Here is a 14,747-nt window from a genome sequence, read left to right as displayed (position 1 = left end):
CCGACTTCAGCCAAATCCAATGAGAGTAAGGTTCACTCTCTCCCCTTCTCCTTCTCCCCCTTCCCCTCTGCTGTAAAGACTTTTTCTTGCTTCTTTTATGTGAGATAATTTACCCCATGCTACCTCTCCCTTTTTCCTTTTCCCAGTACATTTCTCTCTCAACCCTTAATTTTATTTTTTAGATATCATCCCTTCATATTCAACTCACCCTGTGCACTCTATATACTCCTTCCTACTACCCTAATAAGAAAGGTTTTATAAGTTACAAAAATCATCTTTCCATGTAAGAATGCAAACAGTTTCATTTTAATAAGTCCATTATGATTTCTTTTCATGTTTACCTTTTTCATGCTTCTCTTGAGTCTTGCATTTGGAAGTCAATTTTTCTATTTAGCTCTGGCTTCTCAAGAGTGCATTAAATTATTCTGCATCATTGAATATCAGTTTTCCCCCTCATTGATTATACTCAGTTTTGCTGGGTAGGTGATTCTTGGTTTTAATCCTAGCTCCTTTGACCTCTGGAATATCATATTCCAAGCCCTCAGATTCCTTAATGTTCCTTAATGTAGAAGGTGATAAATCTTGTGTTATCCTGATTGTTTCCACAATACTTAAATTATTTCTTTTTGACTGCTTGCAATATTTTTTCCTTGACCTGGGAACTTGAATTTGGCTATAATATTCTTAGCAGTTTTCCTTTTGGGATCTCTTTCTGGAGGTGATCAGTGAATTCTTTCAATTTCTATTTTACCCTCTGTTTCTAGAATATCAGGGCAGTTTTCCTCAAAAATTTCTTGAAAGATGATTTCTAGGCTTTTTTTTTATTATGGCTTTCAGGTAGTCCAGTAATTATAAAATTATCTCTCCTGGATCTATTTTCCAGGCCATTTGTTTTTCCAATGAGATATTTCACATTGTCTTATATTTTTTCATCCTTTTGGTTTTGTTTTATAATTTCTTGATTCCTCCTAGGGTCATTAGCTTCCATTTGCTGCATTCTAATTTTTAAGGAGTTATTTTCTTCAGTGAGCTTTTGAATCTCCTTTTCCATTTGGCCAGTTCTGCTTTTTAAGGCATTCTTCTCCTTATTGTCTTTTCTGACCTCTTTTGCCTTTTGGTCTAGTCTATTTTTTTAAGGTGTTATTTTTAAAAATATTTTTTGGGTCTCCTTTACCAAGCTATTGACTTGTTTTTCATATTTTTCTTGAATCACTCTCATTTCTCTTCCCATTTTTTCCTCTACTTCTCTTACTTGATTTTCAAAATCCTTTTTGAGCTCTTCAATGGCCTGAGACCAATTCATATTTTTCTTGGAGGCTTTGGATATAGGGGCTTTGACTTTCTTGTCTTCTTCTGATTGTATGTTTTGATCTTCCTTCTCACCAAAGTAAGATTCTATAGTCTGACTTTTTCCTGCTGCTCTTTGCTCATTTTTCCAGTCAATTCCTTGTTGTTTTTTTTAACTCTTTGTTAAGGTAGGGCTCTGCTTTCAGTGTGGAGGGAGTACTGTCCTAAACTTCAGGGGTTTTGTGCAGCTGTTTTCAGAGATACTTCTAGGGAACTTCAAGTTTTCAGTTCTTCCGAGGTGGTATGATCTAGAGAGATGTTTACTCCTCTCCTGCCTGTGCTCTGGTCAGTGAGTGACCACAAGCTCTTTTCTACCATGGAATAGTTAGGAGGGTTTCCCCTGCTTCTTTAAGCTCTGCTATGCTAGTGCTCCTCCTTGTCCCAGGACTGCCACCCAAATCCAAGTATGTACAAAGCAACAGACTCTTGCCTCGGTGCCAGCACAGAGATCTCTGTAATCTCCTTCTGATCAGTTGTTTGATCCCCTTACTATCTGTGGGCTGAGAACTCTGCAAGCAGCTACCACTGCTTCCAGCATTGCTGCCACCACCACTATCCCACCACCACCACCACTGCTGCTGCCACTGCCACTGCAGTCACTTGGGGCTGTGTTGGGGCCATGGCTGATCTGTGTTCCTCTCTCACCTGGGTCTGACAGACTTTTCCCATTGACCTTCTAAGTTGTCTTTGGCATTTGTGGAATGAGAAGTATGGCAACCACCTCAGTGGTTTCCCTGTCACTCCCTGGAAGTCTTCCCTGGGTTTGCTGGGGCCTAGTCTGTGGCAGTGTAGCCTATGCTGTACTGTGCCCCTCTCCCAACATGGTGCAAAAGACCTTTCCTCAAGCATCCAGGTTGTCTTGGGCTAGAAATGTGCTTCCATCTGTCTTTTTGTGGGTTCTGCTGCTCCACAATTTGTCTAGAGTTATTTTTTTACAGGTATTTGGAGGGGTTTGAGGAAGAGTTCAAGGGAGTCCCTGATTTTACTCTTCCATCTTAACTCTAGAAATTTACCTTTACAAGGCCAAGAAAAGAATTAAAAGTATTCTTCCAAACACAGAATAATAATTTCTTTGAAAAAAAGATGATACTTTTTTAACATCACTAATTTTGAAATATATTCCCCCTCCTCAATCCTCTACTCAGTGAGCTATCTCTTAATAATAAAGATTAAAAAAGAAAGAGAAAAGAAAGTTTAGCAAAATTGACACATTATGTCTGACAGAGAATGCATTTTTCTCATTGGTAACTTATATTTTTGCCAAGTAAATATAGCAGGTATCTCAAAACACAGTTTCATTTTCCTAAAGTTCTATTTTCGACAAACCCATTACACAAAGCTATTGTGACAAACAAGTTATAAAAAGGTATATTACTTTAGTTGAAGTTCTAATATGGTAACAAAGAATTTAAAAGCAAATTGCCAAGAATACACTACAGTAAGGATTGTAGCTTGTGTTCTTTATCTATACAAAAATCATACTCTCTGAAAGTCACTGCTTAGTCCATACTTGAGGGAATTGCTATCCTCAGTTTTCTGTTCAAACAATTGTAGCAACTTGACTGTTTATTGTGCCACATTCTGTATTAGTGAGACCTGAAAGAGTCTTTACACCTGGGTTTATGGATTTTTTTCTGTGACTTTCATAGATTTTCTCTGGAGTACTCTCAACTGGTTTGATTCATAATTAACAAATTTCTATCACAGGCCTTATAATTCCCTACAGTTGTTTTTGGCAATTTCTCATGGAACAGGTATATTTTTCAGGTATAATAAATTTGGTGAAATACTGTAGGCTCAGTTTAACTTCACAATAACTCCATGACCTAGAGGGTGGGAAAATGTAGGAAATAAGCATTTAAGATTATCTACTAGTTGTGAGGCACTGTTTTTGTTTATTTGTAAATATCTCATTTTATCCTCATAACAACTGTGGAAGGTAGATGCTATTATTATTATTCCCATTTTACAGTTGGGAAAACTGAGGCAAATAGAAGTTAAGTAACTTGTCTGGAATCACACAGGCTAGTAAGTACTTGAGGAGTATTAGAACTTGGGCCATTCTTTTTTTTTTTTTAAGCAATCGGGGTTAAGTAACTTGCTCAAGGTTACATGGCCAGTTATTATTTCTGGGTGTGGTGCTGAGTATCTGAGCCCGGATTTGATCCAGGTCATCCCGACACTGGAGCCGGTGCTCTTACTCGCTGAGCCACCTGGCTGCCCCTAAGCAATTGGGGTTAAGTAACTTGCTCAAGGTTACACGGCCAGGTGTTTCTGGGTGGGTGCTAAGTGTCTGAGCCCGGGATTCAGTCTCCAGGTCTTCTCAACACTGGAGCTGGTGCTCTTACTCACTGTGCTACCTGGCCGCCCAGAACTTGGGTCATTCTTGATAAGTTGCTTCTGTACTAAAAATAATGACCACCAGTGCCTTCTCTTTTTTCTGTCTTTGTTCCTGTTTTCACACTTCACTGAGTAAAGCTTTTTCAATCTCACTTATGGGAAATTTAAAATTGACAGCTATATTAGTTTATATTTTTAATATATTATTTATATGTATCATCAAGACCTTTTGATGTATGTAAATGGAATGAACAAAAAATTCATCAATGAACACTATAATGCATTGTTGGTGGAGTTGTGAACTGACCCAACCTTTCTGGAAAGCAATTTGGAACTATGCTGCAAGTGCTATAAAAATGTGCATACTGTTTGACCCAGCAATACCTCTTCTAGGGCTGTATCCCAAAGAGATCATACAAATGGGAAAAGGACTTGTGTGTACAAAAATATTTATAGCAGCTCTTTTTGTGGTGGTAAAGAATTGGAAATCAAAGGGATGCCCATCAATTGAAGAATGGCTAAATAAGTTGTGGTATATGAATGTAATGGAATATTATTGTGCTGTAAGAAATGAGGAGCATACAGACTTCATAATAACCTGGAAAGACTTATATGAACTGATGCTGAGTGAGGGGAGCAGAATCAGGAGAACATTGTATACAATGACAGACACATTATATCTGTGATGACTAACTTTAATAGACTGGTATCTCCTCAGCAATGCAAGGTTCTAAGACAACTCCAAAAGACTCATGATGGAAAAGGCTATCCTCATCCAGAAAAAGAATTAGAGTCTGAATGCAAATTGAAGCAAACTATTTGCTCTCTTTGTTTTGTTTTGTTTCTTTCTTGTGGTTCATTCCATTGATTATAATTCTTCTTTACAACTTGATTATTGTGGAAATATGTTTAATGTGAGGGTATATGTAGAACCTATATTGGATTACATGCCATCTTGGGGTGGGACAGGGAGGAGAAGGAGGGGGAAAAATTTGGAACTCAAAAACTTGTGGGAGTGAATGTTGTAAATTAAAAATAAATTTAAAAAGAAAAAAATTCATCAACCTCCCCCCCCCTCTTTTTTACTTCTCTCCCCTACCCCAACCAGTTTTTTTTAAAACTTATTGTAGAGGAAATTAAGAAACATGGGGTAGGGGATGGCTAGGTGACACAGTGAATAGAGCACCATCCCTGGAGTCAGGAGGACCTGAGTTCAAATCCAACTTCAGACACTTACCACTTACTAGCTGTGTGACCTTGGGCAAGTCACTTAACCCCAATTGCCCTGACTTCCCCCCTCCAAAAAAAAAAAAAGAAAGAAACATGGGGTAGATGATAATAATTAAGAGGATTTGACCTTGTAGGGTGACCAGAGTCAAAGAATAAACAGTAATGGTTTAATGTCTACTTAGAAGGAGGTTTTCAGTGGATTCTTTCATAAGGCTATGCTTAGCCTTATGCCATTCATCATTTTAATTAACTAATTGGATGAAATTATAGAAGGTATGTCTTTTTTTTTTTTTGCTTTTCTTTTTTTGAGGGCAATTGGGGTTAAGCAATTTGCCCAAGGTCACATGGCTAGTTTCTGTGCCAAGTGTCTGAGGTCAGATTTGAACTCAGGTCCTCCGGACTCCAGGGCTAGTGCTCTATTCATTGTGCCACCTATCTGCCCCCAAAGGTTTTTAAGCTCTTATTTGGTATTTTACTTTTTCTCAGTTCCATGTGAAAGTAATTTTAACATTCTTTTTTTTCTTCAAACTCTGAGTTCCAAATTCTTTCCCTCCCTCCCCTTTCCCCTCACTGAGAAGGCAATGCTTGCCTAATTTGTAGATGACATAGAAGCTTCGAGGCTAATGTGTTGGATGACAGAGTCAGGATCTAGGAAGATTAATGCAGGCTAGAACATATAGTCGAATCAAATAAGCTAATGTCCAAAACTGAACTCATTACTTTCCCTTTAAGTCCTCTCCCCTTTCAAACTTTTCTTTTAGTGTTGAGGGTACCACCATCTTTCCAATCCACCAGGCTTGCAACCTTATCCTCAGCTTTGTAGTATCTTTACCTCCAACTCCCCCCATCCCCAACCCTTATCCAGTCTGTTGCCAAGGTCTTTACCTTCTACCTTTGCAACGTCTCAGAAATATGATCCTTTCTTTCCTTAGATACTACTGCCATAATGTTACAGACCCTGTATTTAGGGTCTTAATTAACATTAAGCATGTTACATACGTGCTTAGACTATTGCAATAACCTGCTGGTGGATCTGCCTGACACAAGTCTCTCCCTCCTCCAATCCATCCTCCATTCAACTGCCACATCAAATGAGATAATATATGTAAAAAGTGCTTGGAATACTGCCTGGCTTATAGTAGGCACTATATAAATGTTTATTCCCCCCAAACATAAATATCTCCATATCACCTTCAGGATAAAATAGAAAATCCTCTTTGGTGGTCAAAGCACCATCTTATGAAGGTAAGCCAGCCATTTTCCTGCTCCCCCTCAACACCTCCCCATCCCAATTCTATACTTTGGTCCAGTGACACTAGCCTCCTTGCTGTTCCTTAAACAAGACAATGCATCTTTGGATGTATTTTCACTGGCTGTCTCACATTCCTGGAAAGCTCTCCTTCCTCATCTCTACCTCCTGGCTTCTTTCAAGTCCCAAATAAAATCTCAGCCTTTGCCAACCCTTCTTGATTTCAGTGTCTTTCCTCTGTTGACTATTTCCCATTTATCTTGTATGTAGTTTGTTTTCATTTGCTTGTTGCCTGCCCCATTAGATTGTGAGTGCCTCAAGGGTAAGGACTGACCTTTGCCCTTCTTTGTATCCCCCGTACTGTACTTGGCATGTAGTAAATACTTAATAAATTCTCACTGAGACTAGATACATGTAAAGTCTAATGCCTGAGTTCAAGGAATTGAGTTCATAATTAAAGAATGGGATAGTCTTGACTTTCCAAAAATTCTTAAGAAAAATATCTTGGTCTTTCAAGGTGAGTCAATAGTATGACATATACAGCAGCCCCAAAGACTGGTACAATCTTAGGTTAGCATAGCATCTTGAACAAGGGAGGTTATACTGTGCTCTGGTCAGACCACATCTAGAGTAATACATGTTAGAGAGTTTGTATATAAGTTAGAGCATTACCAGAAAAGGGTGCTCAGGACGGTGAGAACTCAAGAATATGCTGTCTCCCACATGAGCACTTATCTGATTGCCCTAACTGCTGAGACCTCACTCTGCTCCCCAAATTTCCTAGTATATACTTTGTATACATTTTGAATTTATTTCTGTATACTTATTTTGTGTAGATTTCAAAGTTACTTGTATACTTTGTATGTATTTTGAATTTACTTATGTATGTTGACTTTCTATATATTCTGTATAGTTTATTTACATTGTATATATTTTATATTTACTTATATGTGTACATATAAATTGTATGTATAACATATTATTTCCCTAAATAGAAGAATGTAAGGTTGTTGAGAGAAGGAATTACTTCATAACTGTATTTGAACCCTCAGTGTCTAGCATTGTGTCTGGCATTATGTGTTGTTGTTATAACAACTTGTTGCTATTCAGTTGTTTTAGTCTTGTCCAACTCTTCATCACTCCATTTGGGGTTTTCTTGGCAAAGATACTGGAGTGGTTTACCATTTCATTCTCTATCTCATTAAACAGATGAGGATATGGGATCTACTCTATTCACTGTACCTTCCAGTAATAATAGGAGGATATGACGTATGCAAATATATGCAAATATAAGGTTGAATACAAAAATGGCAGAGGTGAGATCCAAAGTGTTATATTACATACAGGGTATATTAGCTGTACTGTAATAATTTACTGTACACAGTATCCTTAAGGACAGGAAATTTCTCTATATCTTCTCCAATGCCTAGCACAGTTTATTGCACATAGTAGGTACATAAGAAATATTTATTTAATTAATAGATGAATGCATATACTCGTATACTCATGAAGGAGGAGAATTTGGATCAGGTTCACATTTCTTTTTTGTTTTGGCAGTAGTGGAAATTCAATTTCTTTGACCAAGCCCTTTGTTTTCTTTTTCTTCTTAGAGATCTTTTCTTTTGACTCAATCTCTCCACCCCCCCCCAAAAAAAAACAAATAAACCCAAACCCAACCCCCAGCAAACTTTACTACTTTTCTGTTTAAAGGTTTATAAGGGAAATTATCCTTTAATAGTTGTTGGTGGAAGAGAATGGTGAAAGGATGCTGCTTGTGTGACTTCCAACAGTTTTAAAGTGATCTCAAAACAAAAGGTAATTTTGTGCCTTGTTTACTTTTGGCCCACTTATTTCTTTAAAGTTTTGCAATATAAATTACTTCAGTTATGAAAAGTGGTGGGGAAAAGGTTGTCTCTTTGGCTCCTTATCACTGTCTTAGCTGTTATAAACTATAATACTATCAAGTTTATGCCTCCTCATAATAGTATGAGGATATGGCGGCAAATGACTTGAGTAGACTTGAGCCTATTCTTGTAGTTTTTCCAATTACCTGGCTATGCCAAGAATGGCGGGACAACCATGTGGACACAGTAGTGTATGCTAGTAGAATGACATGCTTCTTATCCTATTGACAATATTTACTACAAAGTCCAGAAGGTGGCTTCTACTGAATGGTGGTTGTGGCCTCTGTATATCAGGCCACCTTAGCTTAAAGAAGTTATATAATAAATTGGCTTATGCCTACACTTTTTATTTTTTTTAATTATTTTTTATTTCATTAAATATTTCCCAATTACATGTAAAAAACTTTTTAAATAATCATTTAAAAAATTTGAGTGCCAAATTTTCTCCCTCCTTTTTACCCTCCTTGAAAAGGTAAACAGTTTTATATGGATTGTACATGTGAAGTCACACAAAACGTATTTCCTTATTAGTCATGCTGTAAAAGAAAGCAGAACAAAATAAGGAAAAACTGAAAAACTATCCTTCAATCTGCATCCAGAGTTCATCATTTCTCACTCTGGAGGTGGATAGCATCATGGATTCTTTAGAATTGTCTTGGCTCATTGTCTTGATCAGAGTAGCAAAGTCTTTCACAGTTGATCAGCCTTACAATATTGCTATTACTTGTAATGTTCTCTTGGCTCTGCTCACTTCACTTTGTATGAGTTCATATAAGCATCCTCAGATTTTTCTGAAACCATTCCACTTATTTCTTAGAGCACAATAGTATTCCATCACAATAATATATTATAACTTGGCTAATCATTCCTCAATTCAGGGCATGCCCTCAATTTCCAACTCTGCCACCACAAAACAAATGGCTATAAACATTTTTGCACAAATAGGTCTTTTCCCCTTTTCTTTAATCTCTTTGGGATACAGACCTAGTAGTGGTATTGCTGGGTCAAAGGGTATGCACAGATTTATAGCCCTTAACACAGAGTTCCAAATTTTTTCCCCAAAATGCTTGGACTAGTTCACAACTTCACTGACAGTGCATTAGTGTTCCAATTTTTCCATGCTCTCTCCAGCATTTGTGATTTTCCTTTTCTGTTTTGTTAGCCAATATGACAGATATAAGGTAGTATCTCAGAGTTATTTTAGTTTTCATTTCTCTAATCGGTATTGATTTTGAGCATTTTGATTTCACCCTCCTGAAAATTGTTTGTTCATATCCTTTAATCATTTATCAACTAGGGGATGATTATTTTTGTAAATTTGATTCAGTTACCTATATATTTGAGAAATAAGGTCTTTATCAGAAAAACTTGCTGTAAAAAATATTTGCCCCCACTTTCCTGTTTTCCTTCTAATTTTGTCTGCATTAGTTTTGTTTGTGCAAAAACTTTCTATTTTCAAGTAATCAAAATTACTTTTTTTACTTCCTGTAATCCCCTCTCTCTCTTGCTTAGTCATAAACTCTTCCTTTATCCATAAATCTGACAGATAAATTTTCTCCCATGCTCCCCTAATTTACAAATATCATCCTTTATATCTAAATCATTCATTCATTTTGACCTTATCTTAGTATATGGTGTGAAATGTTGAAACAGTTAAGGTGTTAATTGTTTCAACTAGTTTTTTAGTTGATTCTCTAAGTATACCATTATATCTGGACAAAATTGTAGCTTTGTTTTCTCATTGCCTATTTTTTACCTTCATTTTTTTTGTCTTGCTACTATACTTGATATATATATATATATATATTTTTTTTTCCATATTATCTGTCACTATCAAAGAAACTTAACAGTTGTGGGTAAGTCCTCTCTCTGTGTGAACTTTCTGTGTCCCACATCAAGAATCAAAAACTTTAGGTTTTAGTCAAGAAGCATTTATTAAGCAATTATTATGTTTCAGTCACTGTGCTAAGCACTGGGAATGTTGTTCATCCTTTGTTCTTGAGGAAGGCAATGACATCATGAGGGTGATGTCTTGATTTGCAGTGGATTGGATTTAAGTGAGACAGACCTGGGCAAAGTCATCAGCTTTTTTCCTCCAGAGTCATCAGAGCCCAGTGACAAGACATAAGTCAGGATGACTGGCAATGGCCCTTCAGTAGGGCTAGCTTCTTTCTGAGGTGTCTGCCAGTCCTGAGATTTTGTGGTTCTGAAACTTCATCATCATTTCAAAACAGAAGATGATGTCTTCTATTTCTCTTATATCCATATTATTTCTAATTCATTGACTCTTCTTTACTTTGACTTTGAATATTCCTACTTGAGTTTATCAACCCATCCTGTGTATATGTTATTTACACTGAGACATGAGTTATATGGAAACAGAACAAGTCTGCTTGTTGTATAAAAACAATGAGGTTAATTTCTTACCCCAAAATAGATGAAACATCTGATTCTGCTGGGGTCAAAGAGATATCAGTTATAGTAAGCTTGAGCTAGCAGGCAGTTCTATGGAACATCTATTGGCCTTGCACATGCTCAATTGTTGGACTGCTGATTCAATAAGTGATATTTGCTCAATGTTTTGCCAGAGACTGATTTTAGCCCTTCTGAAACATTGCTTAGTGCTAACACTGTGTAAGTATGATGTGAGGAAAATTAGGATATGTGAAAATAAACTGAGGCCCTCAAATGGGAAAAACTATGCCCTAGGTCCATTGTTGCCAACATAAACTGCATCTTGTGATAGTACATTCCTATTCAAAATACATTGTGTCAGATTTTTTTTTATGATAGTAATCAGCAGATAATTTCCCCAGGAAGCATTTTATTCTAGGGACATTTCTGAATGTTTTTTAGTTCAAAGATAGGTAGGGTAGGCCTCATGTCTGCTACTACTGTCATATAGGACAATTTAAGTAAAAGGATTAGCTGTTTTGAAATATTTTGTTGAACAAACCTGAAAAGATACCATAGAAGGACCACTAGATTTAAAATGGAGTCAGACCCACTAAAGAGACAATGTGGAAATGTAGCTTCCTGTTTACAGCTCTTTTAATTAAAAAGGGATCCTATGTTCCAGCATATTTTTTTTTTTGTCATCGGCTTCTTGGTGATTCTGAGCAAGGAGATGCATTTGTTGTATGTAGATCTGAAACCTCCAATATTTGTCTGCATACTTTGGAAGAACAAAGAGGAATCAGAGAGAATCAGAGAAGAATTATGAGAAATTGTGGTCCAACTATGCCAAGACAATGACTTAAGGGTGGTTGAGAAAAAGGAAAATGAAGGGAAGGATATATAGTTGGAGTTGTCACATATACAGCCAATATCTGGGCAACCACAGAAATAACTCACATCTGGGAACAGCAGTAGAGTTTGGGAAAAGTAGTCTGTGCAGCCCCTACATTGCAAGGGAGAGACCCCACCCATCTAGAAGCAGCTCTGCAAACCTAGTATGAAATGCTCTACTTGTAGAATGTGGCCATTATCCAACATACTGGAGTTTTTTTTCATACACGTCTGTCTAAGGGAAATGTATTAGGGAGTTGATGGTTAATGCTGAGCAATGCTTTTGGTACAATATTTGGTGGCTAGGTTTTCTTTCTCCTTGAATTATCACTTTGTGTGTTTTCTTCTAGGCCAACATGCTAGGGAACACCCTGTTATAAACCCTAAGAACAGCATTGTGCATCATTTTCAAGTTTCATTACAGCTTACATGATCATTACATGATCCTGTCTTGAAACTTTCCCTATGAAAATATGCAGGAAGTTTTATGTTCACAGAACAGTTTCTGGTGGGCATCTGCTTGTCTGTGTGTCAATGTGGGACTAAAAGGATTCAAAGATTTAACCTGAATAGGTTAATTTGATGAGCATTCCCTTGAGATGAGCTTCTGAACATAAAATCAGGCTAACCTAGGCAGGACAGGAGTTTTAACTGCTATGTGCTCAGCAATTTACCATTTCTGCTGAAATAGCCCTTGTCCCCACCTGTCATAGGAGAACTAACATCCAGATGGTAAGTTCAAGGAAAAAAGGGATTGGGGTGGAGTCACATCTTTTTTTTAAAGTCCACTGAGTCATCAAGTCATCTTGCTCAGTGATCATGAAGATTGTCTTGTCATCTCAAAGCATTGAGTTCCACATATGGACTGAGAGAAGCAGCCAGAATTTTCATCATTCCCAAAATGTCCAAACCAGAAGCTAACATTTGTGGTCCATTGGAAGCAGGCAGGTTCTGAAATTGTGCTTTGGTGGTCCCACTCTATCTAGCGGTAGAGGGAGCAACCATGGAATATGGTACCCTCAAATTGAAGCTGAGAGTTCTTTGAGAGCATTCATTCCATATCCCAAGCATGTTTTTTCTCCCAAAGGGAATTTGGAAATTCTGTGTGCACAGCTTTGCAGTGGGGGTAGGCTGGTGTGTAACCTTCATAGGAAGATGCCAAACTAAGATTAGTGCTCCCAACATGAGCTTGTTTCCCTAGTTACTGATGCTGCCATCCTCTTTATTGTGACCTTGATTGAACCTCTCAGTTTCTTTTAGTTATCTCTGTTGGTGTGACAACTCCCACTCTCCATTCTACCAGTTGGATCCTCAGCTTAGCACTTGGAACACATCTTTGTTATCTCCCCTGATTTTGGCATCAGCTCCTCCCTTCCCCCTTTCCCATTCCTAACTTGCTACATCTCCATCTGACTGCCCAGTGACTTAGCTATTTAATCTTTAGCACCTAGCACTTACTGACAAGGGGTGGTATGTGTCAAGTCTTGCTTGGAAAGTTATTTTTATTTTTAAAAATAATGCACATGACTACTCCATTTTAGGGTAGGAAGCTGGCTTTTCCACTGTCAGTTGGTTGTTTCTGTTTGCCCTAGATGTGCTGTTTCCATGTTCAGATTTGTTTTTGGATAAGAGAAAAAGTTATGCTTCTTAAATAATTTAGTTAAGGCTGAAGTTGCTTTTGGGCAGGAAACCCCAGTTGTATAAATGTCTGTTTTTTCATCAACGAATTCTTTATTAACCCAGGAGACGTTTTCAAAATATCCTCAATGGGGTATGCTTTCTCCAACATCCTGAAAATGCTACTTTCATAGGGCCATCCTATGAAATATGCATAAAATTGCCCACCTTTCCTGCTTCTAAAGAATCATAAGTGCCAGTTCCCAGCTTGGACACTTTGGGCATGATAAAAACCCTGGTTACTTCTTAAGTTCATATGTGGGGCTTGATGCTTTGATATAACAAGGAAATCCCCTTCACAGTCACTAAGCAAGAGGAAATGATGTCTCAATGGAGCTTTAAAAAGGGTGCGATGGGCGCCTGGGATGAGACGGTGATGGAGGGTGATGTGAAACTGGAGCTGGAGACCGAGTCACCGCCGGAGAAGCCGCAGAAACATGACAGTGACGCGGCCGACCTGAAACAAGGGACCGACTATGCAGAAGAGAAGGAGATCCAGAGCTCCAACCTGGAAACGGCGATGTCAGTGATTGGAGATCGGCTGTCCTGGGAGCAGAAGGCCAAACAGGGGCGGGAGAAGGAACTGGCAAAAGTTACAATCAAGAAGGAAGATCTAGAACTAATAAAGACGGAGATGGAAATCTCACTGGCAGCAGTAGAACGGAGTTTGCGGGAACACATGGGAAATGTAGTAGAAGCTCTTGTTACCCTTACCAACTAACCTTTTAATGGCCACACCTTGATGAACTTATTTATTGGAATAAAGGTTTCTTTCTTTCCCCCACCTTAAAAAAAAAAGGGTGTGATGGAGGGAAGAAGGGAAAACATCTGGAACTCAAAGTTTTAAAAAGCAAATGTTTAAAGAAAATTTGTTCTTTACATGCAACTGGGAAATATACAGGCACTGGGGTATAGAAATCCATCTTGCCCTACTAGAAAACTAGGGGGGCGGGGTGACGGGAGAAGATATAAGAGAGAACAGATTGGGAGAAGGGATATTCAGTAGGCTTGCTATTTTGGGGTGGGGAGTAGGGGAAAGATGGGGAGAAAAATTGTAACTCAAAATCCTGTGGAAATGAATGTTGAAAACTAAAAACAAACAAATTTTTAAAAGGATGTTACTCCACTCCAGTCTGTCTTTTTCCTTGGAGTCTTCATGTGGGTATTAGTTCTCCCATGATAGTGGGGACAAAGGCTACCTCAACAGAAATGGCAAAATGCTGAGCAGATAGCAGCTAAAACCCATCCTGCCTAATTTTATGATTCTATATTTTGGGTTATCTCTGTGTTTTTTTTTTCCCTTTGATCATTGGTAGGTGAATTATCAATCCTCAGATGGATGTGTGCAAGCTTAGAAATTATCTTTTTTTTTTAAGCAATCGGGGTTAAGTAACTTGCTCAAGGTTACATGGCCAGGTGTTTCTGGGTGGGTGCTAAGTGTCTGAGCCTGGATTCGATCCCCAGGTCATCCTGACACTGGAGCCGGTGTTCTTACTCGCTGTGCTACCTGGCCACCCCAGAAATTAACTTTTGATTATAAGAAGTTCAGTGGTCCTGGGTCTTTTGGTTGGAGCAGACTGGTAGCAGCAAGGAATTCCAAGAAACTACTCCACTGCTTTTGGAGCAGATGTTTACTAACAATAAGATGAGCCCAAGACCTGGCCCAGCTTGCCAGAAGATAGCTATAGTGAAGGAGGCAGTGCAGAGCCAAG

General features: G+C 38.1%; 1 protein-coding gene across 1 annotated transcript; it reads left to right on the top strand.

Annotated features, from left to right (window-relative positions):
* The first annotated feature begins 13,388 nt into the window (after window positions 1–13,388).
* LOC138170133 (huntingtin-interacting protein K-like) lies at window positions 13,389–13,833 on the top strand. The gene has a single exon (XM_069099516.1). The coding sequence runs from the start codon at window positions 13,412–13,414 to the stop codon at window positions 13,754–13,756; it is 345 nt and encodes a 114-aa protein (XP_068955617.1). The 5' UTR covers window positions 13,389–13,411; the 3' UTR covers window positions 13,757–13,833.
* Window positions 13,834–14,747: the final 914 nt, after the last annotated feature.

This window comes from Petaurus breviceps, unplaced genomic scaffold (assembly GCF_028583685.1).
Source record: "Petaurus breviceps papuanus isolate PSGF00001 unplaced genomic scaffold, PetGlider_PUasm1.0 38, whole genome shotgun sequence".
Lineage (NCBI taxonomy): Eukaryota > Metazoa > Chordata > Mammalia > Diprotodontia > Petauridae > Petaurus > Petaurus breviceps.
This window is presented reverse-complemented; position numbering and strand designations above follow the sequence as displayed.

What these genes read in the sequence shown, in the direction of transcription:
- LOC138170133 (XM_069099516.1), top strand. Translation starts at nt 13,412, where the DNA reads ATGGAGGGTGATGTGAAACTGGAGCTGGAGACCGAGTCACCGCCGGAG.